This window comes from Rhinopithecus bieti, unplaced genomic scaffold (genome assembly GCF_001698545.2).
Source record: "Rhinopithecus bieti isolate Rb0 unplaced genomic scaffold, ASM169854v2 scaffold_2254, whole genome shotgun sequence".
NCBI classification, from domain to species: Eukaryota; Metazoa; Chordata; class Mammalia; order Primates; family Cercopithecidae; genus Rhinopithecus; species Rhinopithecus bieti.
The window spans coordinates 4,410,943-4,438,523 of record NW_016803982.1 but is presented as its reverse complement, the minus strand read 5'-3'; the positions used below and the strand labels follow the sequence as shown (position 1 = coordinate 4,438,523).

General features: G+C 42.8%; 1 protein-coding gene across 11 annotated transcripts in view; it reads right to left on the bottom strand.

The window, feature by feature from the left end:
* DOCK9 (dedicator of cytokinesis 9) overlaps positions 1-27,581 on the bottom strand; it is a 311,173-nt gene that overhangs the window by 76,124 nt on the left and 207,468 nt on the right. For all 11 annotated transcript variants that reach the window (XM_017862044.1, XM_017861984.1, XM_017861993.1 and 8 more), the window contains exons 16-30: positions 24,327-24,406; positions 24,055-24,242; positions 23,850-23,915; positions 22,472-22,564; positions 21,642-21,765; positions 20,902-21,023; positions 19,754-19,840; positions 18,985-19,074; positions 17,838-17,953; positions 17,197-17,266; positions 16,188-16,313; positions 15,545-15,616; positions 3,428-3,574; positions 3,126-3,209; positions 2,610-2,721 (exon numbers count right to left, since the gene is read on the bottom strand). In XM_017862044.1, the coding sequence (XP_017717533.1) occupies positions 2,610-2,721; positions 3,126-3,209; positions 3,428-3,574; positions 15,545-15,616; positions 16,188-16,313; positions 17,197-17,266; positions 17,838-17,953; positions 18,985-19,074; positions 19,754-19,840; positions 20,902-21,023; positions 21,642-21,765; positions 22,472-22,564; positions 23,850-23,915; positions 24,055-24,242; positions 24,327-24,406 (1,577 nt within the window). The remainder of the gene's footprint in view (positions 1-2,609; positions 2,722-3,125; positions 3,210-3,427; positions 3,575-15,544; positions 15,617-16,187; positions 16,314-17,196; positions 17,267-17,837; positions 17,954-18,984; positions 19,075-19,753; positions 19,841-20,901; positions 21,024-21,641; positions 21,766-22,471; positions 22,565-23,849; positions 23,916-24,054; positions 24,243-24,326; positions 24,407-27,581) is intronic.

The following is a 27,581-nucleotide window of genomic DNA, read 5'->3' as shown; positions in this document are numbered from 1 at the left end:
TGGGAGGTGTTTGGGTCATGCGGGCAAATCCCTCATGAATGGCTTGGTGTCCTCCTTGCCATAATGAGGGAGTTCTCGCTCTGAGTTCATGAGAGATCTGTTTACAAGAGTGTAGCACCTCACTCCCCATCTCTTTTGCTCCCTCTCTCACCATGTGACATGCTGGCTCCCCGCTTGCCCTCCACCATGATTGGAAACTTCCTGAGGTCTCACCAGAAGCCAATGTTGGCATCATGCTTCTTGTACAGACTGCAAAACTGTGAGCCAAAATAAACCTCTTTTCTTATTTTTTTTGAGAGAGGGTCTTGCTCTGTTGTGCAGGCTGGAGTGCCATGGCATAATCTGCCTAGATTGCAGATTTCACTGCAATCTCTGCCTTCTGGTCCTAAGTCATCCTCCCATGTCAGCCTCCCATGTAGCTGAGACTACAGGTGTGTGCCAACACGCCAGGCTAATTTTTGTTTTCGTTTTTTTTTTTTTTTTTTTTTGTAGAGACAGGGTTTCATTATGTTTCCCAGGATGATCTTGAACTCCTAGGCTCAAGTGATGCTCCCAGCTCAGCCTCCCAAAGTGCTGGGATTATAAGTGCGAGCCACTGCACTGGCCCTCTTTTCTTTATAAATTACCCAGTCTCAGGTATTCCTTTAGAGCAACACAAATGGACTAACACAAGAAAGGAGGTGAAGGTGGGGGTGGGAGGTAAGTGAGAAGAAAGAAAATGAAAATTCTAAAAAACATTTATTCCTATCAGTATAGTAAGGCAAATTACCCACACATGTCCCCCAAAACTGAGCGAAGGCTGTCTTGCTACCAAATACCCTAGAAGTCTATAAGAGCTTGTGCTGCCCTGCCGGGTCATAGGGAGACGGGCATCAGCACACATTCACTGCACAGCCACTGGGCAAAAAGAGCTCCCTGGGCTCTGTACCAGGTGGAGGGAAGGAGAGTCCCCAGGTACAGGAGACTGGCTGCGGCTGTGGTGAGGTTGGGGGCGCAGGGCAGGAGAGAATGGTTAATTCCAGTGGGGGAACTGGAAGAGGCTGAGGAGACCCTGGGAGGCCCCATGCAGGAGGTATGCAGTGGCTGGCTTGGGGAGGAAAATGAGGATTCCCCAGGGAGGGGCTATTTGAGGTGGAGGGTGGCATGATGTGTCTGAGGAGCTGGGAGTTGGCAGGGATGCCTAGAATGTGCAGAATGAGGGGGTGTGAGACCACAGAGGTGGGAGGCCAGGGTTAGATCAGGGGACACTGAATACCTATCTGTTCTCTTAGCCCAGAAAAACTCTCCCCCAGATATGTGGGCACTTGGCTCACCCCTCACCTTCTTCCAACTGTTATCTGGCCACTCTGTCTCAAATGTCACCCCTTTTCATATCTCCTTTCCTTGCTTTGTTTGTTCTCCTTAGGATGTATCAGTGTCTGACATTCTATGTATTTTGTGTATGTAGAATAGCCAGGGATTATCATCCAGGTTGTACATAACTTATTCTGAAGCTGGACACAGTTGGTGCGGGGCAAATATTTGTTGAATGCATGAATGCCAGCTCCAGGACCACAGTCCCCCTGCCTGATCCTTAAAAGGCAGTACCAGTCTGTTTGGGGGAAAGTTGTTTGTCTCTGAATGAAGGCCTTAGTGTGTTTCTCTCGGAATTCAGAAGCAGTTAATTCAGGTGCCATTAGCAGTTTGGTGGCATCCTTCCACTTTTTCTCTCCTTTAGCACAAAATACCTGAGCACATACAAGGAACTAAGCTCAATAAATATTGCTTGACAGACCTGACAGACTAATTTGTTCAATTTGATTTACTCAGTGAAGACAAAGACATTTCTATGAGCTCAACTCTCTTCAAACTTAAAGATAATACAGGACATTAATAAAGACTCAACATACAAACATGAAAAGCATGTAAAAAAGCCACATTGCTTGTGATTTTGATTACTGCCACCACTATGGACAAGGGCTATGAAAATAGAATAATGGATTTTGGGGGTGAAGCAGGGATGTTTGTTTTACTTCTTAAAGAAACATCCTAGAGTACCCAGTGACTTCAGGAGCAAAAAACCAGATGCCTCCCTGGGATGTTACAGCAATGTCTTAGCTCCAGTGAAAAAATCACTAATTTATGGTCAGCTTAAAAATTAATCAAATTATATAGGAAATGCTTAACAGAACAGCATGTGGAAGCAGTTCAGCCATCACTTGCATTCTTTATTTTTTAGAGGAGGAAAATGCAAGAAAGCACGCGTCACACCCCACACCTACCTACAGGAGTGTCATTTGACTCCACAGTTGGTGAAAGAAAAGCTAATTCATAAGAAAAAAGGAAAAGTGAAACAAATAAAAATAAGCTATAGCAACTGAAATAGATTTCTTTTCTTTAAGCAAAGGGATTTTTCAATGAAATAGCCATACTAGCATGATCTATAGTCTGATACGTTTGCTGAAAAGTTCCCATATTTTATCAATATTTTTTGAAATAGAAATTTCATGAGAAAAAAATTAATAAAAAAATCAGAAAATTCAAATATCATGTTTGAATCAATTATCTTTTCTTATTGAAAATAAATGTCTCTCTTTGTGAAAAGGTTAATGGATATAAAGATAGATTACCTTGGTATCTTTGAATCCTGCCTTTTCCAAATGGCATTGGTAAGTTCAATGGAATATAATGTTCATGGTTGCACACTACACGGAGAAATTCAAACTTGTATTCAAAGAGGGTCTGCAGGAAGAAGTGTTTAGTCATAAATACCCAGCTGGATATTTTACACAGGATTCTAAAAAATCTATTAGCAATAGTATGTCAGAAATAGTCATTAGCTTCTTGACCTTCTTAGAACTGCATATTCTATTGCATTGTACAGATTTCAGGATGGCTGCAGGGAATGATTTGAAAACTAAGGACACATTTCATTAAACAATGTCTTCAACTGGTTTTTAGGGCATTTATTATTTATGCTCCTCCCACTTCAATGAAGGATTTCAGGTAGCTTATAATTACAGACACAGGCTCAATACAATAAAAAAATTAGTAAGGCAGAGCTTTTAAAAAAATAAAGGAAAAGGTAATTCCACCAGAGAAAGCTACATGGTGACTTCTGTTACCAGTAACAACCCCCGCATTACCTTTGGGTCTCCAGGAGCAAAGCAGCTAATGTAGTTGTTGATCTGCTTGAAGACAAAGCCCCTGTCCATGAAGGTGAAACATCTCTGTGGAGGAAAACAAGCAAAAAGGTATTTCAGGTCCAAACATTTCAGAAATTTGGATTCAAAGCAGCATTTATTGCTAATAAGTTTTTCCACTGACACAAAAAACATGCCATCAACACTGCCAGAGCACCTACTCTATTCTAGTCAGTCTGCTAGACAGCTCGTAAAAAGCGCATCTTTGTCCCATAACTGACATCCTCTTCCCTGCACGTCCCCACCTTGATGAAGACAGCAAGGCTATGATTTGCGTTCTTAGATGCCTCTGGATTATCTCGAAACTTCTGAGTGATGTGTGGCATCAGCATATTTACAACAGTTTCCACTGCATGATGATAGGATGCAGGAAATCTCTGGTTTCGCAGCAACTAAAAAGAATTCAGAGCAAACATTTATTATTTATTAAGTTGCAATCATTTGGGAGGAAAAAAAAATCTCATCCCTGAGTCCAGAGTTTCTTGCTGGGTGTGGTGGCTCACACTTGTAACCCCAGCACTTTGGGAAGCCAAGATGGGAGGATCACTTTAGCCCAGGGATTTAAGACCAGCCCAGGCAACACAGCAAGACTCCATCTGTACAAAAATTAGGTGGGTGTGGTGGTGTGCATCTGCAGTCCCAGTTACTCAGGAGGCTGAGGTGGTAGGATTGCTGGAGCCCAGCAGTCTGAGGCTGCAGTGAACCAGGATCAGCCACTGCACTCCAGCCAGGGTGACAAAGCAAGGCCCAGTCTCAAAAAACCTCATAAAACCTCAGAGTTCTAGTCTTGTTTATCTGAAATTAGAAAAAATGAATTAACGCTCCTTCTTTCAAAGTACCGTACAAGTGTTCAAATACTTCAAATAAGTGCTGTGGATTAAAACTGGAACCTCAAACTTCAGTGTAATAAAGATCACCTAAAAAATGTTTGTAAAAAGGTGGAGATTCTGCATCCATTCCCAAAGATTCTGAGTCAGGAGCCTGGCAGGGGGTGCAGGGAGAAGGGGCAAGAACCTGCATTTTTACTGAGCATCTTTGATGATTCTGGTGCCTGTACCTCTCAGAGATCTCTTTAGAAAGCACTGGCTTATATTTAAGCTCCAAATATTCAAACTGAAAATACACATTTTGATGACTGTGCATGATTAGTTTAAACTGCTTGGCAGCAGTCTTCTTACAATCAACTTTACACAGTAATCTTTCCCCAACAGGGACCTACAAAATTAATCAGATTACTTAGCAATTAGCTAACACTTACATATATCTTCTACATGTCAGACACTGTACTACATATTTGTATGAAATTTTTCATTCAATTCTTGTAATACCCCTATAAGTTTAATTCTCATTTGTTAAAGGGGTCAGAGAGGTTAGGTACATGTGTCCTTAGTCACACAACTAACAACAACGATTCAGACCCAGGTCTACCATGGAATCCAAAACTTGGGCACTTTCTGTTACATGAAGCCGTACTCCCCCGTGTCTATAAAAAGAATAATTTAATGAGAGCCTGAAGTAGGAAGGATGCTCCATTACATTGATCCATTCATGCATTTAATTCTAACAGTTGCAAGAGGGGGTATTTTCATCCCCATTTTACAGACCGGAAAACAGGCTTAGAGAGCTCACTAAAAAGTACTAATTGATCTTTAATATAACGGTTCTTGTCTTCCCCCTTTTAGTAACAGAACAGTAACGGTTTTACAGGGGCACACGGCTGCCCAGCCAGACTACATTTTCCAGTCTAACTTACCACTAGGTATGAGCCACATGACCAAATAATGGAAGGGGTGCGTGCCTCGTTCAGGCCATGCTCCTAAAAGATGCCGCTGGCCTCCCTTGTTCCTTCCTGTGCCACTGCCTGGACTGCACTGTGGCAGTGAGCCAGCTTCTCAGCCATGTGGATGAGGTTAACATCGCAGGCTGGATAACTGGATCGGAGGAGCTTGAGTCACTGAACGACCTTGGGGAACTAACTGCCCTGCTCTCCAAACTGCCTACCAGCTCATGATTGTCCAAGAGAGAAATGAACCTTCTGTCAAATTTAAACCACTATTATTATGGCCTGTTTTAGAGCACCAAACCAATGTCCCAATATCAAACAAACAGTATTTTCTAAAACTGGGAACTGGAACCTAGACATTTCTGACATGACAGCAGGGATTATCTTATGCATTAAATGCCAGAACCTATTAGGAATATTTGAAATACCAGCTTTATAACAATTTCAATTCTCAAACCAATAACGAGGAAATGTTTATAAACTTACATAGCGTCAAGAATCCAGTGAGGAAAGGATCAGTAATAAAAATGTGAAGTTCACCAACTTTAAAAAACAGAATGGCAAAATGTGAAATTCCAAAGGGATTTGGTTGCATATGTGCGACCAATAACTCTATATCCTGAGATGACAGCATCAATAGACGACCAATTTCCAAGACTGCAGGCAAGGCCAACTCTAACCCCAGGCATGACTGCTAGCTACCCAAGCTGGCTGCTCCTGAAAAAGAGGTATCCCAAGAAATGCTTGAGGCCTTCACAATGGGGCTGAATCAATGGCTGCTAAAACCAGGAAAAGCAGGTGGAGAACTCTATCATGGACAGGTTGAGAGGGCATCCTTGTAAACCTATTAATCAACATTATTATAACTAAAATTAGAACAGCTGGGCGTATATGCCTCCTGATGTGATGTAATAGTAACAGCTATGAGGTATTCTTGCCAGAAAAAAAAAATCAAACCTGAATCAAATTAAGTCTCTAGATCCAACCACAAGTTCACAGGGAACACAGGGGACAGAGAACCATGTATGTAACACGGTGAGGCTACCATCAGCCAAATCTAAACTGTGGGACATTCTGCTGGACACATGACCCACTTCTTCAACAAATATGTTGCCAAAAAAAAAAAAAAAAAAGTCCAAACAGATGAAAAGAGAACAGTTTAAGAATCAAAGAAACTTCGGAAACACAGCAACTAAATAAAATGTGTGAACTTTGTTTAGATCCGGAAGCAGACAAACCCAACTATAGAATGACATTTTCGAGACACCTGGGGAAAACTGAATATAGACTGGATGCTAGACAATAATAAAGAAGTTTTGCTAATTTTGTGTGGTGTGATAATGTTGGTGGTTATATCTTTTTAACAGGCTTATCTGTTAGAGATGACATGCTAAAGTATCTAAGATGGAGTGAGAAAATATCTGGGAACGGCTTTAAAACACTATAAGGTAAAATGTGAGGGTGGGTATGTATCAAGCAAGGGCAGTAGAACACTGGCAAGTGGGGAGGCCAATCCCTCTCCTTCTGCACTTATTAGAAAATATAGTAAAATGTTTGTACTAAAAAGAAAGAATACATGGAGAAGAATGATGGATAATTTACATACCAACCCATCATTAGTGTTGTTCAGTGACTAGGCAATGACAACTCATGCCTTTGAAGGCTGAAATGAAGTTCTCCCTGCAGAGGCAAATAGCTGTTGTGAAGAGTCCTAATTGGCAATAAAACAGACTAAAGCCTTTTTACGAGGTGTGATACACATTTCTAAAGACCTAAGCAATAGAATGTTTTTATGGAGATTACTGCAAACTGAAATAGAAGAGGAAAATCTAAGATGATGCTCAGGTAGTGAGTACCTGATAGGGGCTTGGAGAAGAGGATACTGAGACACTAAGGGACTTCTCAGCCAAACCAACCCCAGCTCCCTGCCATGTCCTGCTGGAGGATCTCTTGCCGTGCGCTGTGCTGCACCGCAGCGTCTCTTTCCGTCCTGGCACCACCTGACAGGTGCTGCTTGTGTGGGGTCAGCCTGCCCAGAACATGTCCTCACAAGATCAGCCTCTCCAGCCACATGCTGGGAGCCGTGCCCCCATCCTCTGCGAGCCACACTTCTGTGCTGCCCACTGGCTGCTCAGTGCCTACCAACTGGCTCCTTGACTGAACAGGATCTCTCTGAAGACCCACACCCAGCCTGGCTGTGGAGGCCCCCATGGACGCTGCGGTTAACAGCCAGACCTTCGCAGACACCCAGGATGGGCTACTCCCTGCCCTACAGGTCATCTGCTCTCCCACAGCTGTGCTGCCCAATCATTGCTTCATGGGTGAGGACTTCGGAATAATCTTCAAATGTTCACTTCTTTGTTCTGCACCGTGTTCTTCCACTCTCTGGTGTGGTTCAGAGGCCTCTCCTCTATGGGCTATTTTACTGCTTTCCAAGGTAAATAAGACTTTTAATTAAGAAACTTCCTCTTTGTGGCTTAGCAAACAACAAAAGTAATAGGGCTGAGAAGAAATTTACCAACGACATTTCCCTGCATTCTGGTTACTCCCCTTTATCAAGATCCCTATGTTATTTCCTCTTTCTCTCATTTTCTTCTACAACTTGTTTTTGTTTTGTTTTGTTTTTTGTGCTTTTTTGTTCTGTTTTGTTTTTGAGACAAGGTCTCAGTCTGTCACCCAGGCTGGAGTGCAGTGGCACAATCACAGCTTACTGTAGCCTCATCCTCCTGGGTTCAAGCGAGCCTCTCACCTCAGTCTCCTGAGCAGCTGGGTAACAGGCGTGTCACCATGCCCAGCTAATTTTGTTCACCTTTTGCAGAGGTGAGGTCTCACTATGTTGCTCAGGCTGGTCTTGAACTCCTGGGCTCAAGCGATTCTCTCAGCTGGGCCTCCCAAGTGCTGGGATTACAGATGTGAGCCATTGCACCTAGTCTACAAACTCCATTTTCCCTACTTCCTCATCATTTTCATTCCCAAAGATCAGCATGTTTACCTCACTCTGCCTTGCTGACACAATGAGAATGGCACCTCATATCTTCAGTTGCAGGTAACATAATTAACTCCTGGCCCCACCACCATGCTGTGGAATCTACAGCTGCATTTGTAACAAGGCCACCCGTGCCTCCATGCCTCACATGGCTGCTCCCTGTCAGTGACTAAGGATGGCAAGGAAGCTGCAGCAGGCTTGTTGCTGGGGGATGTGGGACTCCATGATGATTGAGGAGGAGGCTTGAGGCCTCTCCAGTGCCTTGCTCACCTCTCTTACTTAGAGTTCCACTGTGGACCAAGATGCTTCCTTCCTTCTCTCTCTACTTAACATTAGGTCACACACACACTTTTCCCCAGAGAAAAGCTTAGGCTTATGGTTTCAGCAGATTGGTACTCACAAATCTATTTCTTTAGTTCTGTCTGTTCTCTTCCCTGTCCAAGGCTGAACCTTCACCTGCCAAATAGAAATGTGTTTGGCTGTGCCTTGGCCCTTTGTGGAACAATGGCTGGTGACTTCCCAGTATCTGTTCTCTCTTCCCTCTCATGGTAATAGAACCTCAACTTTTAACTAGGTTCATGGATACCCAAAGTAAAGACTACATTTACCAGCATCCCTTGCAGCTAGGTACCATCATGGCTAACTCTAGCCAATACGATAGCAGTGGCAGTGATGTGGCAGTGCAACTTCTGGGTCATATCCTTAAAGGGAAAGGTGCATCTTCCGCTCCCTACTGGCTCCAGCATGGATGTGGTGGTGAACCCAGTTAGATCAAAAGGAGGAGCAGCACTCCAGGGGGCAAACAAGATGGAGGCCTCTCATAACTGTGGAACAGAAGCCTCTTATGAGCTTGGGTTTTTCAAGTAAAAAGAAATAAACTTTTACTTTCCTGTTTAACTCCCTGTTACTTCAGGTCTCTGTCATAGCCACTGAACCCGCAGCCCTAAGCACATCCCAAGCCGAGCTCATAACCTTGCATCTTCCCTGGTAAACCAAGTCCTCTACTCTACTGCCTCTCTCAAAAGCTCCTTCTTCCATGATCTCACGCTGAATATCTAGGTGGCCTTTCTTCCCCCACTCAAATCTGACCTTACTGTGCTGTTTTGTTTCAGTTAGGTTTACTGAGGTATAATTTACATACCATAAAATTCCAACTTGGAAAGTCTACAGTTTGATGAGTCTTGACAAGTGAATACGACTGTAACTATCACCACAGTTAAGAAGAGAAAGTACATCTGTTGTCCCCATCCCCACCTCCAGTCCGGGGCAACCACTGGGCTGCTCTGTGCTCTGTAGTTTTCCGTTTTCCATAACATCATATACAGGATATGGACCCAAATGGTATGTAGTCTTTTGGGTCTAACTTCTTTCAGTTCACAGAATGCTTTTGAGATCCAACCATGCTATTGCATGACTCACTACTTTGTGCCGTTTTTTTTTTTTTTTTGAGACGGAGTCTCGCTCTGTTGCCCAGGCTGGAGTGTGGTGGCCGGTTCTCAGCTCACTGCAAGCTCCGCCTCCCGGGTTTACGCCATTCTCCTGCCTCAGCCTCCCGAGTAGCTGGGACTACATTAGCTGGGACTACAGGCGCCCGCCACCTCGCCCGGCTAGTTTTTTGCATTTTTTAGTAGAGACGGGGTTTCACCGTGTTAGCCAGGATGGTCTTGATCTCCTGACCTTGTGATCCGCCCGTCTCGGCCTCCCAAAGTGCTGGGATTACAGGCTTGAGCCACCGCGCCCGGCCCCTTTGTGCCGTTTTATTACTAAGTAGTGTTCTATTATGTGGAGTTACCATAATTTGTCTATACATTTACCAGCTGATGGACGTTTGGGTTGTTTCTAGTTTTTGATATGAATTTATCAAATTCTATTATGAATAAAGCTACTGTGGACATTTGCATTTAGGCCTTTACATGGATACATCTTTCATTTCTCTTCAGCAGGTATTTAGAGGTGGCACTGCACGGCTGAATGAATGGTTCTGTCTGAATAATCTCCCTTACTCATTCATAATGCTCTCCATCCTCATCCCCAGTCCCACCTGATCCCCCCAATGCCAGATCTTCATCAGCATCACCATAAAATGCCATTTCATATTATTGCAGTTAGAGAGCTAAAAAAAAAAATAAGTCAAAATTTAAAATGTCTGGTGAATCTGTTCCATATGCTATTTATACTTCAGGGGATAAGCAGACTTATTGATATGAAAGTTTCCAAGCCACTCTGCTAATCTTTATACTCCCTGTCATCTTGCCACTCCTACTAAGAACCTACTCTGCCTCTCTAGGTCTCGACCAATTCGTCTGCTGCTTGGCTGCACAGCTCCCCATAATCTCATCTTTGTTTCTGAGCTCATCTTGTTTTTTAATCTTTCCCCTCTAATTTCAATCTATCCAGCCTGAACTCTGCCCCAGAGGCCTTACCTGGGCCTGAGCTATTTCCTCTGCCTGGTACTCATTCTCCTATCCCTAGATTGTGGTATCCTGCAAGGCCCAGGTAAAGTTCCACCTGTATCCCCACCTAAATCTATGATTCTTGAAGCTCACATATACACCTTCCTGCACTCTGCTCTTAAATGTTCCAAGCTGAATGTCTTCTTTCTCCAATGACTAGGTCAGCTTCAAGGTTAAGGGTTCAGTCTCAACTCCATTTGCATTTTTCCTCAATGCTTTGGACATTACAAACAACTGTTCAAAACACTCGAGGGTGACGTATGCATATTAACATTCTACCTATCACATTCGTATAGTGTTGACAAATTTGGTTAAGGGGAAGTCCAAACAGTCCATTTAGACTACGAGCCATACCCTCCTTCTTTCACTTTATTCTTTTCTTGTTCAATTAAGCTAGAAAATGGTCGGAGGTTAAACAAGCAATACTTAAGGGCATATCTTCACCCTACCCTATGCTAGGTTTTCTAATCTCCTTTCTTCCAGTATACCTGTGGAATGCCAGCAATGGGCTTCACTCCGTGTGGGAGGAAAGGAAATGCAAAAGGAGTCTGCTGAAATTACAGCTGCTAAATATACATGGTGGAAAAGAAACACCGACAAACTGTTGACCACAGGGGCAGTGAGTGGGGAGAGGACTCCTCCACAGACCTTGATGATGTCTGCTTTACATTTTTCTCAAATGTCACCTGTAACTTCTAAGCACATGTCACCTATGAAACTAGAGTCTGGCACAGTCATACACAATCCATCCATACTCTGCAGGTCCATCTGCTGTAGTAGGAAAATTACTTATTTTAGATGCTAGTTCCAAGGGGCTCTGATTCACACTCTTCCTCAGTAATGTAACAATGTAGAGTTAGGTTGGTTGGGGACAAGAAGGTGGCCACTTCCACCTTCAGCAGGAGTCCGGCACTGGAAGTAAGCATACGCTGTGCCATGTCCCTCCATGTAAATATGCATTGAATGGACTCACTCAACTACCACCAAGAAGGACACAAATTGTACACTGAAAGCATCAGCTTAATACACAATATGCATGTGTAGATATCCTTGGGTAGAACACTTTAATTGGCACTGAAAGCATTATCTGGCTCTTATGAATCCAGGGCCCAGGTGCTCCTACAACACTGGTGTGTGCCTCATCATGGCACTTTAAGAAAGACTCCCCTGGCTGGGCACGGTGGCTCACACTTGTAATCCCAGCACTTTAGGAGGCCAAGGTGGGTGGATCACCTGAAGTCAGGAGTTTGAGACGAGCCTGGCCAACATGGTAAAACCCTGTCTCTATTAAAAATATAAAATTAGCTGGGCGTGGTGACGCATGCCTGTAATCTCAGCTACTTGGGAGGCTAAGGCAGGAGAAACGCTTGAACCCAGGAGGTGGAGGTTGCAGTGAGCCCAGATTGCACCACAGTATGCCAGCCTGGGCAACAAGAGCAAAAAATATTAAGGTCAGAAAAAATTAATAATTGTGGCCTAAAAATATTAAAAACCCTAAGGGGATGAGATCAAAGTTTTGGAAATCACAAATGGTATAGGAATGGCGAATATTCATAAATTCAGAAGACTAAAACAAGGAATTAGGACATAAAATGCTTCAGATGTAAATAAGACAGACGCAAAAACAACTAATTCAAACACAAAACTCATTACTCTTAAGATATGAGACACAGTGAATGAAGGCTTTAGGAAAACGTCAGAGGAGCTCTCAGCTCAACAGTGTGTGATGAGGGCAAAGAACAGCAGGGTGGCTGCAGGGCCAGAGAAGCAGAAGCCAGAGGGGAGGGCTCTCAAAGCGAAAATGCTGAACCCTCCAAGGTGGTAAGCAGGTGTTTGTGAATGTCTTTTTATAGTAAATTATGTTACGGTTAAGCTTTCTCCTTTGGGATACCAGTGTTTCCTCTTAAGCACTTTTAAAAAAAACTCTCTGAATATTGTTTTAGGGCCAAGATGTAATTAACTTAGAGAAAAGGTTGTGCATGGTAGCATTTGAGTGGTTTGTGTTAAGTTCCAAAAACAAACCATTTCCCAGAGCAGAGGTGTTGACAAATCATGTTGAAAGACCGGAAATGGCAGCACCCCTAGGAGAGACCCACTGGGACTCTGCCACAAGTTCTTGGCTCTGCTCCGTTGTGTGACCCTGGGCAGGTCACTTCACAGTCTACAGTTCTGTCTCTACCTCTGTGAGGCAGGGGAGGAGCTGGAACAGAAGATACGTTTCAGGTCATGACCACCCTTAAAGAGCTTTGGTTTAATTTGACATCTTGAGAACAAACATATGTAAGCAAATTCCTTTACTTATTTTCTAACGCAATTCTCAGAAAGGTGTCATTGGCACTTGATTTTGAATATCTTTCTTGTGAGTATTCCTGGAAGTGTTCGTGACCTCCTTGACCATCTCTCACGTGGTCTTCCTTGCAGTCATAAGGCAGAAAAGCCTTACGTTCATATAGTTTCCTGAACTGTGGTGCTGGGTCTCAAGCTTTCGCTAACACAACTCTCTCCACCTAGTCCTCATTCTCCTTCTTCACCTAGCCAACTCCTGTTTACCCATCAGAACCCACTGCAACGGACGCCTCTTCCAGGTGGTCTTCCCAGATTCCCCACACTCCTGAGCACATTGTGCCTATCTCTTCAGAGCACTCGTCATGAGGTAGGGCAGCCACTGAACGAAATGTACACTTTCCCACCTGAACTCCTCGAGAGCACAAATGATGATGCATTGAACTTTGTAATCCTTGGCGCCACAAACATGGTAGGGGCTCAATGAATAGTTGCGGAATGAATTGGTTATATTTTGAATATAATCAAGTTACCACTGCTTTAAAGGGATGACATTTATTTAGAGCCAAAAATAATAAAAAAATCCACTGGCGCCTTGTTACAGGCTGAACTGTGCCCCCCTCAAATTCATGTGTTGAAGCCCTAACCCCTAATACTTCCAAATATGACTGCACTTTGGGCCGAGGTTTTAAAAGAGGTGATAAAGGTAACGTGAGGTCATTAGGGTGGTTCTTAATCCAGTATGACTGGTGTCCGCATAAGAAGAGATTAGGACACAGACACTCACAGAAGGCAGCATCTACAAGCCAAGGAGAGAGGCCTCAGAAGAAAGCAGCCATATGTACGACTTGACCCAGGACTTTCAGCATCTCAATTGTTATAAAATAAATTTCTATTGTTTAAGCCACCCAGTCTGTGGTACTTTATTATGGCAACCCTAGCAAACGAACACAGGCTATAATCCTATTCTGTATATAACATAAAAAATATATATAATTTACCATTTTTACCAGTTTTAAGTGTACAGTTCAGTGGTAATAAACACATTCATAATCTTTTTCTCCCCCATCACCTCCTCCCTTTCTTTCCCATTCTCTGGTAACCAACAATCTATCTTCATCCAATCCACTTTTTTAGCTCCCACATATCAGTGAGACAACATTTTTTAACAGAAAAGTAATATATCTACATGATGTGTGTGTCTGTGTGCATGTGCACACACACTTAGCTGCGTACTGCCAAGCAGACAATCTGCTAGATTTTTCCTTGGCAGGCTGCTCTGGCATGATTTAGATGGAGCATTTCTCCACAGAAGGCAGGGCCCACTTCCATCTGGCATCTCCCTATGCACTAAAATCAGAAGCTTTAAACTGGATTCAAAAGAGGGAGAGAGAGAAAAGAAAAGGAGAAACCACCTGGCCAGGCCCAGTGTCTGCTTTATGGAAGGAAAAGGAGGGCTTTAGGTCTGAACCATCAACCTTCTGCCAACAAAATCTAGCATGCTTTCCAAGGCTTCCTCGGAGAGCCCAGATCCCTTGTGCAGGAGGCCTAGATTCTGCCCCTCCCTCCCTATCCCCTCTCCTGCCTACGAGGATTGCAGCACAAGTGTTCATTGTGAGACAGTGCCCAACACCACCCGCTCCCTGCACAAGCTCCTTCTGTAATACTTCAACCGGACTCTGCCTCCAAACAGCGACACTACTTCACTGTCACAAGAACAACTCCAGGACTCTGCAGGTCTCAGAGGAGCCCTGGAAACTTCAAAATGAGAAAGTGACATTGCCACTTCTGTTTACTGCATTGGAACTTTATAGAAACTTACCTACCTTGAGCCTCAGAGAGCCTGAGGTGGCCAACCACACCTCAACGGGCACCAGTCCCGACACAAGACCAGTCATCTCAGAGCTGAGCCCAGTGGGAACCAGAGAAAGCAGGGGGGACCCACGGTCAGAAAGGAACACACATCCAGGCTTCACTACAAGGGGACGCTGGGGCAGGGAAGAAATTTGAGGCTGCGCATTTGCCCCATCGAGATGGATGATCTCAGAGTCTATTGATTGATTGGTTTTGGAGAACATTAGATTGGTGAGATACTCCCATCTAAGACCCTGATAAATGTCTACAATGGTCCAGACACTTAATAAATGCTGGGTAATGACACTTTAAATTTATGCTGAAACCACAATTTACATTTCAACAAACGTGAAGATTTCTAAGCTAGTCAAAGGAAAAGACATATTTTTCTTTGGGTTAATAACTAAGTGATTTCAAGAATACAGCTGGCCGGGCGCAGTGGCTCAAGCCTGTAATCCCAGCACTTTGGGAGGCCGAGACAGGTGGATCACGAGGTCAGGAGATCGAGACCATCCTGGCTAACACGGTGAAACCCCGTCTCTACTAAAAAATACAAAAAAAAAAAAAATAGCCGGGCGAGGTGGCGGGCGCCTGTAGTCCCAGCTACTCTGGAGGCTGAGGCAGGAGAATAGCGTAAATCCGGGAGGCGGAGCTTGCAGTGAGCTGCCCGGGCGACAGAGCAAGACTCCGTCTCAAAAAAAAAAAAAAAAAGAATACAGCTTTGGGGCCAGACTGGACTCAAAACCTGGCTGCTCCACTCACTGGTAGCATGACCTTGAGCAAGTAACTCAAGCATGCCGGCCTCAGTTTCGCCATCTATAAAATAGATAAGAACAGTACTTCCCTCACAGGGCTGTTATGAAGCTAAAATGATTTATTACGTGTAAAGCACTTAGAACAGTCCTGTAACTGGCACAGAGAAAGCATGAAGAAACGTTAGCTACAAACCAACGAAAGAGATTTTTTTCCCCTAAGAACACAAGCTTCACTTGAAGCAACATACCTTAACTTTGGAGTTCTCTATCAAATGCTGAGCCATGGATTTGATCAGTACATCAAAGAAAAACCATGAATACTACAAGAAAAAAGAACAGGACCCAGTAAGAACAACAAATTAGTAGGTGAGCTGACAATGTTACTGACACAAAGCAGGTATGACCCTAAAACACAGCTGCACCTCTTGGGACATTATGATCAGAGCCAAGAGGAGAACGGCAGACGTCTTCTGCTTGCACAAGTTCAGCAACAAAGAGCTGCGTCCTGCCGGGAAACTGGACGCCTGTGCTCAGCGTGGCACAACCAGCAGGGGGCTCTGCGGGGTTACGGGTGTCCTCTTTCCCCTTTACTGACCTCTGCTTGGTGACACCTGTCGTTAGTATCTCTAAGTCAGTGACCTTCATCATTGATTTGAACATAATGACTATTAATCCTTAAGAGCCAATGAAACTCTGAACACAGTGATGCTTTGCAGCTCTTCTCTCAAGACACAATCAGAAAAGTTGGTATCAGAGAACAAACTCTGCTACCCCTTTTTAGGGGGTGGTGATTGTCTCTAAGAGCACTCAGAAAGGCTGTATTGATCAGGCTGTGGGGTGAATTCCTGTTAATCAGTTTCAATCGGAGCCACACTGACTCTCCTGACATACCTTCAGTAGTTTGTTGCTGGTGAGGAAATCAGCAGAAGGCTTGAGAATCGTGGTCATGGATTTGGTCAGTTCTTCATGCACTGTCTTGTATTCGGAGGCAACGTATGGTTCAGCCTTATACGCGTACTTTGAAGAAAAGGGAAAGAGACTTTAATGCACTGGCTCTCCAAGGTGGGCTGAAAGCTTGAGAGACTCCCAAGAATGGAAATCAGGGACTGAGGGACAATCTCCTTTGTGGGAGAGGAAGGTGTGGATACAAAGATGGCAATGGTGAGTGTCATGTGATAAAAAGGAGTCCAGGATGTCTTCAAGAAACCATGTGAGTCATCCGACCCAGTCACATCAGTGACCAGCCAGCCCGTAACTCCACCGCTACCAGGGACTTCAAGGAATGTGTGGCACAGCAATAGATGACTGATATCCTCAAGGACCAGAACTTTACTTTTAAAATGACTGCATAGTTGTAATTTACAAAGGTATTTAATACTAAACAGAATATGTGCAACTGTTTAGAATAGTAACTGCCACTCTACTTACTGGATGTCATATATAAATAAATAACTTGTTGATGTTTATCCTAAAAACATCTCTTGCTGTCCCACAGAGTCATCTGATTTGACTGTAGCCAGAGCTAACCTTCCTATCTGGGAGAAGCGGTTTTGCTGGAAATTTTAGGTGGAAAAAAAAAAAAATGAAGACAACTAACTTTACCAGAGGCCTAGGCAAGAACAACTTAAAATTCTTCTTTAAACTCCTGCATTGAGTCATATTATTTGGAAAACCCATTAAAAGAAATGTAATTGAAGGAATGGAATTAAGTAAATTAATGAATGGCTGCCCCTCTTTGTACCTCCCCTATTCAGGTACAAGCGTTGGCTATGAGGAATAGAAGAGAAAACATAAGTTACAAGTACTTCCCCAAATAACCAGGCTTGTGAAAAAATAAGTCCTTAGAAGGAAAATTGGAGAACCACAGATGTAAGTGATCAGAACAGTGTGTTTTACATACCTTAACATATGACCTCAAGTGGCTCTCCAATCCTTCCTCATGGCACTGGGCAACCACATGAATAATGACCCTACACACCACAGGAGTGAATAAAGCAATGAATATGTAAAAATGGAAACATTTCATTATTATCACAGCAGTAGAACAATGATGATGCTATTGGCACTTAGGAAACAAGGAGACAAGGAATTAGATGGGGTCCTTACATACGAGATCAAAGACATTCCTTTTTTTTTTTTTTTTTGAAACGGGGTTTTGCTTTTCCCCAGGCTGGAGTGCAATGGCGCGATCTCGGCTCACTGCAAGCTCCGCCTCCCGGGTTCACGCCATTCTCCTGCCTCAGCCTCCCGAGTAGCTGGGACTACAGGCGCCCGCCGCTACACCCGACTAATTTTTTTGTATTTTAGTAGAGATAGGGTTTCACTGTGTTAGCCAGGATGGTCTCGATCTCCTGACCTCGTGATCCGCCCACCTCGGCCTCCCAAAGTGCTGGGATTACAGGCGTGAGCCACCACGCCCGGCCAAAGACATTTCTTAAATACAATGTTCAGCACATAGTAGCATCCCAGCTAAGCATGACTGTGCTCCAGATGTGGACAGACTGGAAGTGAGGAAAAGCATCCATCCATCCACCTCCTTACCGAGTCACGTTAACCGCGACTTCTTCCTGAGTGGCTCTGGTGAGGACTCGGAACAGCTGGTTTAGGATAGTGGGCAAGAAGGCGATCATCACGTGGCCTTCCATCGCGTGCAGACTCTATGGACACGGAATGGCACAGTTCATGTTATCCCTCTAAAAGTAAACCAGCCCAAAGTCATTTCCACTCTGTTCCAAATAAGGATGGAAAAACTCCCTCTAAAACAAAGGGAAGGCTGTGGTGGGCAGAATGTCCCCAGAGGCGTCTGTGTCTTAGTCCACCTGTGAAGACGTCACATGGCCCAGAGGAGGTAAGGCTGCTAGTTGGGCCTCATGATAGGGATTATCCAGGTGGGCCCATGGAATTGCAAAGGGCCATAAGCTGGATGAGGGAGGCAGAAGGGGATAGGAGTCAGAGGCAGCTGGGATGGAGGAAGCAGGGTCAGAGAGACGCTGTGCAGCTGTCTTTGAGATGGAGGGAGGGGCCACAAGCAATGACACATAAAAACTTCACTGTTTATGTGGATATGTATTCCATTTTCCTTCTTAAACCAAACAAATTTCTATCCCATTTCTCAGATTTCTTCTTTTGTCCCCATGCCCTTTTAGCTATTTCCCCTTTCCAAAATGCTCCCCACAACCACATTCTGGATGAAGCTCCCCTAGACAAACCCTGCCTGGCTCTTGCTGCTTAGACACTCCAGGAACCCCTTGCACAAAGCTGGGACTGGTTCTGTGCATTATTTCTTTATTTGATTTGTCTGCCTAGCATGCAGTCACCAAGTTTATAGTATCTCCTACAATGAACTAGAAGTTCCCTAAGGATGAGGACTGAAGTCGCTGCTTCTGTGCCCATCATTGTGCTTGGTACCCAGGGAGGTCCGTCTCAAGTGAGGGGTTTTCCATGCATGAGAAACAGTATGTTTTAGAGACCCTGCCTTGAGCAAAGGATACATGGGCCTAGGACACAGGCAGGCGTAGTGCCGTTCCTAGGTCCACTCCTTGCCACTATCTAAACCTCATAGAAGCTACTGATGTGAGACATCCAGGTAAGAGCTTCCAAGAGGTGAGAACAACACTCACCACCAAAGAGAAAACCCAGCCTACACTAAACTCATTCAAAAGGGGATATTAAGAAAGCCATCTGATACCTTAAGGTACTTTACAAGTTCGTTTCCTAAGGCTTGGGCTCCAGATTCGGTTTTCTGACAGTACTGGAAAAAATTATGTAAATGCTGATCCTGTGGTGGGGAAAAAGGAAAAGAAGAAGAAAGTCTATTAGTATACACTCTGTGGAAATAGAAGCATTTGTTTCTTGCAGCATGCTTTTTTGCTGTTTTTGTTGTTGTTGTTTTTGTTGTTGCTGTTTTTTAGAGACAGAGTCTTGCTCTGTCGCACTGGCTGGGGTGCAGTGGCACGACCATGGGTCACTGCAGCCTTGACCTCCCAGCCTCCTGCAATCCCCCCACCTTAGCCTCCTAGGTAGCTGGGACTACAGGCACACATCACCATGCCTGGCTAATTTTTGTATTTTTGCAGAGACAAGGTTTTGCCATGTTGGCCAGGCTGTTCTCAAACCCCTGGGCTCAAGTGATCTGCCCACCTTGGCCCCCCAAAATGCTAGGATTACAGGTGTGAGCCACTGTGCCCAGCTTCATCTTATTAAGACTAAAAATTGATCATGTACAAATAATAACATCAAGAAGATCCTCCCACAAAAGAGGAAATCTGTTGGAAAATGATGCTTGTTCTAGTCATTTATATGAATACATATGAGCACCTCAGTTGTACTTTCTTTAGAAAAAGACCTATAGAGTAAAAAAATAGTACTATAACACATTAGGATTTTTTTCTTCTTGCAAAATGGTGCAAACTTAGTCACAGAGCAGCCACTGCTAATTTTACTGAAGGAGCACGTACCTGAGTATACACTGTAGAAACCAGATGAGTGGAAATTTTCAGCAGTGGCTTGCCTCCATCTACCCATTTAATTTCCGGACCATAATGCTAAAAAAAATACGGAGGGAACAATATCTCTACAGATTAGTTATTTTGGCTCTAACATGATTATCAATGAGGGTAATGACGAGGGACTGAAAGAGGGCCCAGAGAACTTTAGTGACTTGGCAACTGTGCTGGGCCCACAGCAGGAATGCAGATGTTACACATTTCTGTCCCCTTTCTTCCCCCAAAGTACAATGCTTTTATTACTGGATTTTCTAAGTTATCGTTGCTGTTTCTTGCAGCTGTGTGAGTTATTGTTCATTTGAGAGGAAAAGAATCCTACTATACCAGTATCTGAACCCAACTTGAGCTCAGGATTCTGAAGGAGACAGTAAAAGGTGCCAGATAAAGCAAACAGCACAATATGCAGGCCTGGCATGGGCAAAGGGTCAATCGTCTGCTCACACTAACTTCAACTTTTGAAACCTCAGTTTTTCTCTCATGCTCAATTATACAAGTTATTCTTCTTTGGGAAAATTTAACTATTTGTCTATAATATGAACTCAAATTTGGCATTATTTAAATGCAGACAAACATAAAAAGAACAGGCTTTATTTAAGCATGTTATAAAGCTGCAGTCTATAAAATTTAAGATGGCTAAAAAGAATGCAAAGCCAACAAAGCAATTGAAGAAATCTGGGGAAAATTAGGCTTTCACGAATCAGAAAGGTTTCAGAATGCGCAACCACGTGGGTGAGAGATTTGGCAAATTTGACTTACTTTAAGCTGGAGGAAAATTCCTAATAGTTTGCATGACCCTAAGAACTCATCTTTATTTGAGCATGGCCAGTTGGCAGAGACAGACCTTATCCCAAATCTCCAAGTCTCTATGAGACACCACTAGTTCAGGGCTTACAAAATGCCCAAACTGTAATTCTGACATTGTGGTAGCTGCCAACAGCACTGTCTTCAATTGGCCAAAGTTTACTTGAAAATGAATAACTAAAATCAAAATGGTGGAAGAACAAAAATACTGTGTGCTTTTTGTGTGTTATTGTTGTTGTAGTTATTCTTTAATGTTTTCTGAAGAAACTGGGATGAACCGATCCTAAAATGTGACATACCCTGCCCATTCCAAGCTCCTGGTAGCCAAGGTAGCCTGAAGGAAGGTTCGCCGAGACTGGGATGTGCTGCTCGCTTGTCACCACCCTTCCGTCTTTCAGTAGAGGAAGCCAGGAGTAGCCAACTGTTGAAAACAGAACAATGACAACAACAAAATACTGTGAGTGTATGAAAACTTATGAAAGAAAGCCAATGTAAAACTCTCTGATTTTTAAGAACTTTTCATATCAATTAGAGTAAGAAATTTAAAAGGCCCTAAACGTAATCTCTGCAGAACATTGTCTACAATGTACTTAGGCCTCTTTGGAGTTAGAACTCTACAATCTTCTTTTATAAAAATGTACATATGCAGGCTGGGCATGGTGGCTCACACCTGTAATCCCAGCACTTTGGGAGGCAGAGGTGGGCAGATTGCTTGAGCTCACGAGTTCGAGACCAGCCTGGGCAACATGGCGAAATCCCGTCTCTACAAAAAAATACAAAATTAGCCAGGGGCGGTGGTGCATGCCTGTAGTCCCAGCTATTCGGGAGGCTGAGGTGGGAGGACAGCTTGAGCTCAAAAATTAAAAAAAAAAAAAAAAAAATTACATATGCTCCCCAGACATGCTACATATCCGTTACCTACAAAATTCATCTAAAGATCCCTTTGCAAACACATGGAAATTCAGAATGCTAATACAATTTAAGAACCTAATGTTTCAATTATTTAAAATCAAAGGAATGGTGAACCCCCCCCCCCAACCTTGGGTTTCAACGACATCCCTCTTCTTCGTGCTTCCTTTACTTGAGTTGTCACAGCTGACATGGAAGAATGTGAGCAACAGGTGGTGCTTTTCATGCAGCTGAGTGGGCAACTCTATTTTAATCTGCAAGGAAGACAAAATAACAACCGAATATTCTAAAAACACAGAAATTCTCAGTGGAAGCAGAGACACTATGTGTTACCCAACGCACAAACGTGCACTTGTTCTCCAAGCGGATATTAACATTTGCACTCAAAGATACTGAGACTATAAATTGTGCCAAGCAAGAAATGAATCCTGAATTCACCACTCAGAAACAGGAAGAGAGTTGATGGTATTTCTAGAAAGAACTGGAAAACACATGATAGTAACTACTACGCTAAGTTACCACAGCCAAGGCATTATGAAGAACCAGGATAGAACATTCCAAAGTAGCATGCATACAGTGGTTTCAATGAATTACATTACAATTTTATGTAAACAAATCCAATGATAAGAAAGAAAGATTCTCAGGTCCAACAAATGTAACTAAAGTATGAATTTGAAAGGAAATAAACCAGAATATTTATTGTGGTAAGTGATAGTGGGATTATGACTTTTTCTTTTCCGTATTATCTGCATTTTCCAAGTTTCTATTTTTTTAATAACAAAAATGTTACTTTTACAATCAGAAAAAAATATATAAAAGAAATACTTCAACATGCAGTTCTATCTCTGTAATTTCAGGGTAATATGCAGCTTCTCTTGAATTTGGCTTTACCAGGCAAATACATTAAAGTTTCCCTTAAAAACTGGTCAAATTGGGTTTTCCCTTGAATACATCACTTACCTCATCATAAAATTCTGGGTTTTGGTGATGGTGTAAAACTGCAGCAAAGGCGCTTCTTGTGAACACTGGCCCGCCAGGTCTGCCATAAATGCACTAAAATAAGAGTTACCAAAGGGAAACATCAGAGTTCAATTGAGTAAGAAATTAAACTCAGCTATATTGTAAAGGAGGAGGCATTCCTACCGCATAGACTTAACATCACCACTTCTGACAGACCCCAGGCCTGTGAACCCCGGACTGCTGGGTCCTGCCCACCTTCCAGCTTGCTTCAAAGCCCACCTGCCTGCTCCCTGTCCTGCCCTTCCAGGTCACAGCCCTGGATGACGCCTTGCTCACTGTTCCCTTTCACATTTCCATGCCTTTTCTTATGCAATTCTTCCGTCCAAATAACCTTTGCTTCTGTGTGCATCAAGAAAACGCTCAAGCATTCTTCAAGAAATTGTCAACTCCTTCCATGTGTCCCCTCAGCATTTTTCTGTATTAATTTTCAGTTTTGTCCAAAACTCCATTTCGTACCATCTGTGCACCAAGATCTTTTTCTCCATGGCTGTTTTCCCACTAGACTGAATTTCTTGAGGACAGAAATTATATTTTATATATAGTATATATGTGGTGGTGTGGGGTGTGGTGTGTGCTGTTGTGTGTGTGTGTGTGTGTGATGGTAGGTCATATATATTGTATATATATATATTATTGCATCTTTGTCTCCTTCTCCTCTTAGGAAGTCACTTTCACATAGTCACAGTAAAACAATTTGGGTTATGGAGGCAGATTGCCTGGGTTTGAATCTTGGTTCCACTAATGTTTTACCCTAGGCAATAAATTCTGCACTACTCCCCTCACCTGAAAAATATGAATAATAATACTTAATTCATCAAAAGACTGTTATGAGAACCAAGAGTTAAACACACACTAGAGCAGTGCCTGAAGTACAAACAGCTTTCAATAAACGTTACCTATAATCTACTGCTGTGATTATTACTATACTGTAGCAAACATTTAATAAAGATCGATTGTTGATCAGTTATTATTTCTATTATCAACATTATTCATATAATTCGTAGCTCCGACGAATTATGAGCACTTGGCTCATAGTAGGTGGACAGTAAGTGTTTGCTGAATTGAGTATGTATAAGAAACTTTCATCCTTAAAGAGAATAAAAAAACAGTCAATTAGGAGCAAGAACCTAAATATTCCATATTCTTTAAGATTCAGCATATATGTTTATACATTGTAAAATTATCTATTTTTGATTTGTGTCAATTAAAATGTGCTAAATTGTTTTAGTTGTATGGTATCATGAAAGTGCATTTTGAAAATGGAAAATCAGAATATGTAGGTGAACATATATTTAAAAAAAAAAACAAAAAAACAAACCTTAAGGGGCTGAGAGTCTTCCTCATCTGAATCTTTGAATTCAATGCAAATCGCAATATTTCTAGCCTGCAGCAATAGTTAAACAAAACAGAATAAGAAAAAAACCCAGAAAGTCAGACTATGTAAATATTTATAAAAGAACATGGGAAGCTGAATCTAAAGGGAGGGTTTGACATCAAGAACGAAACCCCACTTTCACACTCACCTTGGCAAAAGACTTCTGACTGTCGTATTTCAAGTACTTAGGATAAACGTAAAGGTGATTGGTGTAGATAGTGTAAGGCTGAGTGTGTTTTGGTATGCAGGGCACAAATTCCTCCACTTCAAACGTGATGGGAGTTTTACTGCAGGTTTCAAATTGTTTTGTGGGAATGTATGATGAATTAACATAATCTGAAAAAATATTCAAAATAATTCAAACTGAAGTAAAAACTAAACTAACAAAAATTCTGTCTATTATGTAGAACTGACACTTACTAGGGAAGTCTGAGGAAACATTATCGATTGTAATGTCTAGATTGCCTAAAATCACTGGGAGCTTAGCCATCTTCTCAGGTCTGCAAACAAAAGAAGAGAAAAATCAAACATTGGTAAGCTAACTCTAAAACCAACACTCTAGAGCAGCACTTCCAAGAGAAACATAAACCAAGCCATAAAGACAATTTTAAACATTCTAGTAGCCTCATGCAAAACGGCAAACAGGAACTAATAACATTAATTTTAATAATATACTTTATTCAACCAAATAGGTCCAAAATATTACCATTTCAGTATTTAATCAGTATAAAAAATGTGCACTCTAAGTCTTTAAAACCAGATGTGTATTACTGGTTTTATACTTGAAGCACATCTCAATTCAGACATCCTGTATTTCACAGGACAGCCACACATGGCTAGTGGCTGCGCACTGTACAGTACAGGTCTAGATAAAGAATATCAGCAAAACAGTTATAGCTCAAGTGTTCCTGAACCACTCCAGCCTCACCACAAATATTTGGCTCATTTAGAATCATCACCATTTGGGGGAGCTAAGCTATGAGGATGCAAAGGCATCAGAATGATACAATGAACTGTGGCGACCTGGGGAAAAGGGTGGGAGTGGGGTGAGGGATAAAAGACTACAATTGGGTGAGGGATAAAAGACTACAACAGGACTAACCATCCTGGCTAACACGGTGAAACCCCGTCTCTACTAAAAAAATACAAAAAACTAGCCGGGCGAGGTCGCGGGCGCCTGTAGTCCCAGCTACTTGGGAGGCTGAGGCAGGAGAATGGCATGAACCTGGGAGGCGGAGCTTGCAGTGAGCTGAGATCCGGCCACTGCACTCCAGCCCGGGAGACAGAGCGAGACTCCGTCTCAAAAAAAAAAAAAAAAAAAAAAAAATACAATCACCACCATTAGGAACTAGAAATCATCTTAGGCTCCAGCGTCCAGCAAAATGCTGGGTACGTACAGAGTCAAAGCTCACTGAAATTGTTGTATTAACATTTGTTCGTACTCAATCCAATACAGGAATCCCCTGTGACACTCCTGACAAGTGCTGCTACTGCCTCACCCTTCCTAGTGACAATGAGACTTCTGACCCAGCGGTTTTGACACTAGTCTGCTCTTCCTCATAGCATGGTGAAATTCACCTCCCTGAAACTTCTACTCACCAAGGGGTTTAGTGATGTTCCTCTGTCTTTCAGCCACCTATACCACACATTCTGAAGCCCTCTATTCTCACACTTATGTACCTTGCCCCAATGTCATTCTCTCCCAGAAGAACCTGCCATTTATATTACGGTGCCTGGAACTGCATAAATCTGGCCAGTGTGGGTGCACAGCTCGGTGCACAGTGCCTGTCTGGTTTTTTACAATATACCTGTCTACTAACATAGCCCCAAAGCTATTATTTTTAGGTAGCCATACCAATTCTAGTGACTCACTGGAAATTTAGTCACCTAAAATCCCTACATCTTTTTTCACATGCTTATTTCTTTGTCCTTTATTTATATAATTATATTTTTGGACCTCAGAAGAGAATTTAATTTTTGTCTTGCCGAAATTTCATCGTATTATGTTTGAGCTATTTCTAGTTCATCAAAGTCCTCCTAGATCCAGATTCTAACATCTACTGCATTAGATATTCCTAATAGCTTTATGCCACAAAAATATTTAATCAGGATTTTATAGTCTCATAAAAATCATTGATAAAGATATTGCACAGAATATTGCCAAGAACAGGCTCCTTCTCAAGTCTCTGGAGGCCCGTTTCCAGACTGACACTAGCTCATTAATCACCCTTCCTAGCATCTGGTTTTTCCAGCAGTTGAACAACTGCCCACTCACATGTGCAGTGCTTCTCTGACTCGTTCACAGGCTACTACGGCACCCACACGTGGTAAATACATTCTGCTGAAGCCTTTGCACTCCTCTACTACACCAGCTTAGCAGCGCAGTTACAAAGAGAGAAGAAATGCGGTTAGGATGATAGTTCAACACAACGTGACTGAGTCCTAGGAAACAGAATGCTGCCTCACCGTCCTTCCTAAGCCACCTGTTTCAGATTTCCTTTAGAACGTTGTCAAGGTTCACCAAAGCACAGGGACTGGCAGATTCGGCATTTGGTTTTGTTCCCATTTTTGACAAGTTTCTACCTCCTATTTTGCAAATTCCTTGGACATGACTGTTGTCTACTAAGCAGCCTCACACATCATTCCTCAGTACAACTTGGAATATTTTTCACCTGAATTAGGACTTCCCTAAAATTTTTAAATTCCTGCATCCTTAAGACTAGACACGATGTTGAGAAGATCCATCGTGGCCCATCGCCAGCTCTAAGTTGTTAAATCTCTTTCTCCCAGGGTCCCTCCCTCTCATTTCCACTTGTCTTCTGTTTACACCTGAGTTTAAACGAACAGTTCCTGAAAGAGGTAATGGTCAGGAAGGTAAGTCAATTTTTCACACGATCTGCCTTCTGTTGAAAAGATTTCTGGCCAAGAGCTCTCCGGGTACAGCCGAGCACTCCCCTGCAGTTTGCCCCTGTGCCTGCGGTGTGAGCTGCTTCACACACACAAGATCCTTTTCTTCTGGTGGGAGGAGGGGCAGCAGCCTTCCCTCAAGGGTCAGTCATTTCCTGAGAGCTTTCCACTGACCGTCTCCCAAGCTCTGGGCACTCTCCTATGATGATATCTTGTGGGAGCCTCTTTCAGCTTCACACAGAGCTCTTCAGGGGTGTCAACCTTCAGACCAGGGGTTTTATGACGGTATCGATTTTCTTGACATACAGTGTCTTGCTCACCTCTTCACTGGAGCAATTCAACACCACAACACATCACAAGACCCTGCACTCCCCAAATTTTAGAGACACCTATGAAGTTGTATCTGCTTCAAGTTAGAAATATTCTGTTTATTACAAATTATATTTTAAATGTAAGTAAGTATGCAAGGGTAACGGATTTCACCCCTCCTAATTATTTCCAACTATGAATGAACAGGCACCTTCGTCACCATTTTTAAGATCACTCCAACATCCTCCACATATAAATTTTTGAGAGAGATTGAATACAATTAAAATATGTTTCTAAGCAACATATTTTAATTAAACAGTCTTTACTGGAAATCTTCCTATAATGTATTGTATACTTCTGTGCCTAACTATAGTTATTTCTTATTCTAATTTCCTCCCTCTGCTGAGAGATTTTACTTCTAGTTGCTGCTTCTGTAAAGGCATTCTTTCCATGTGTTTC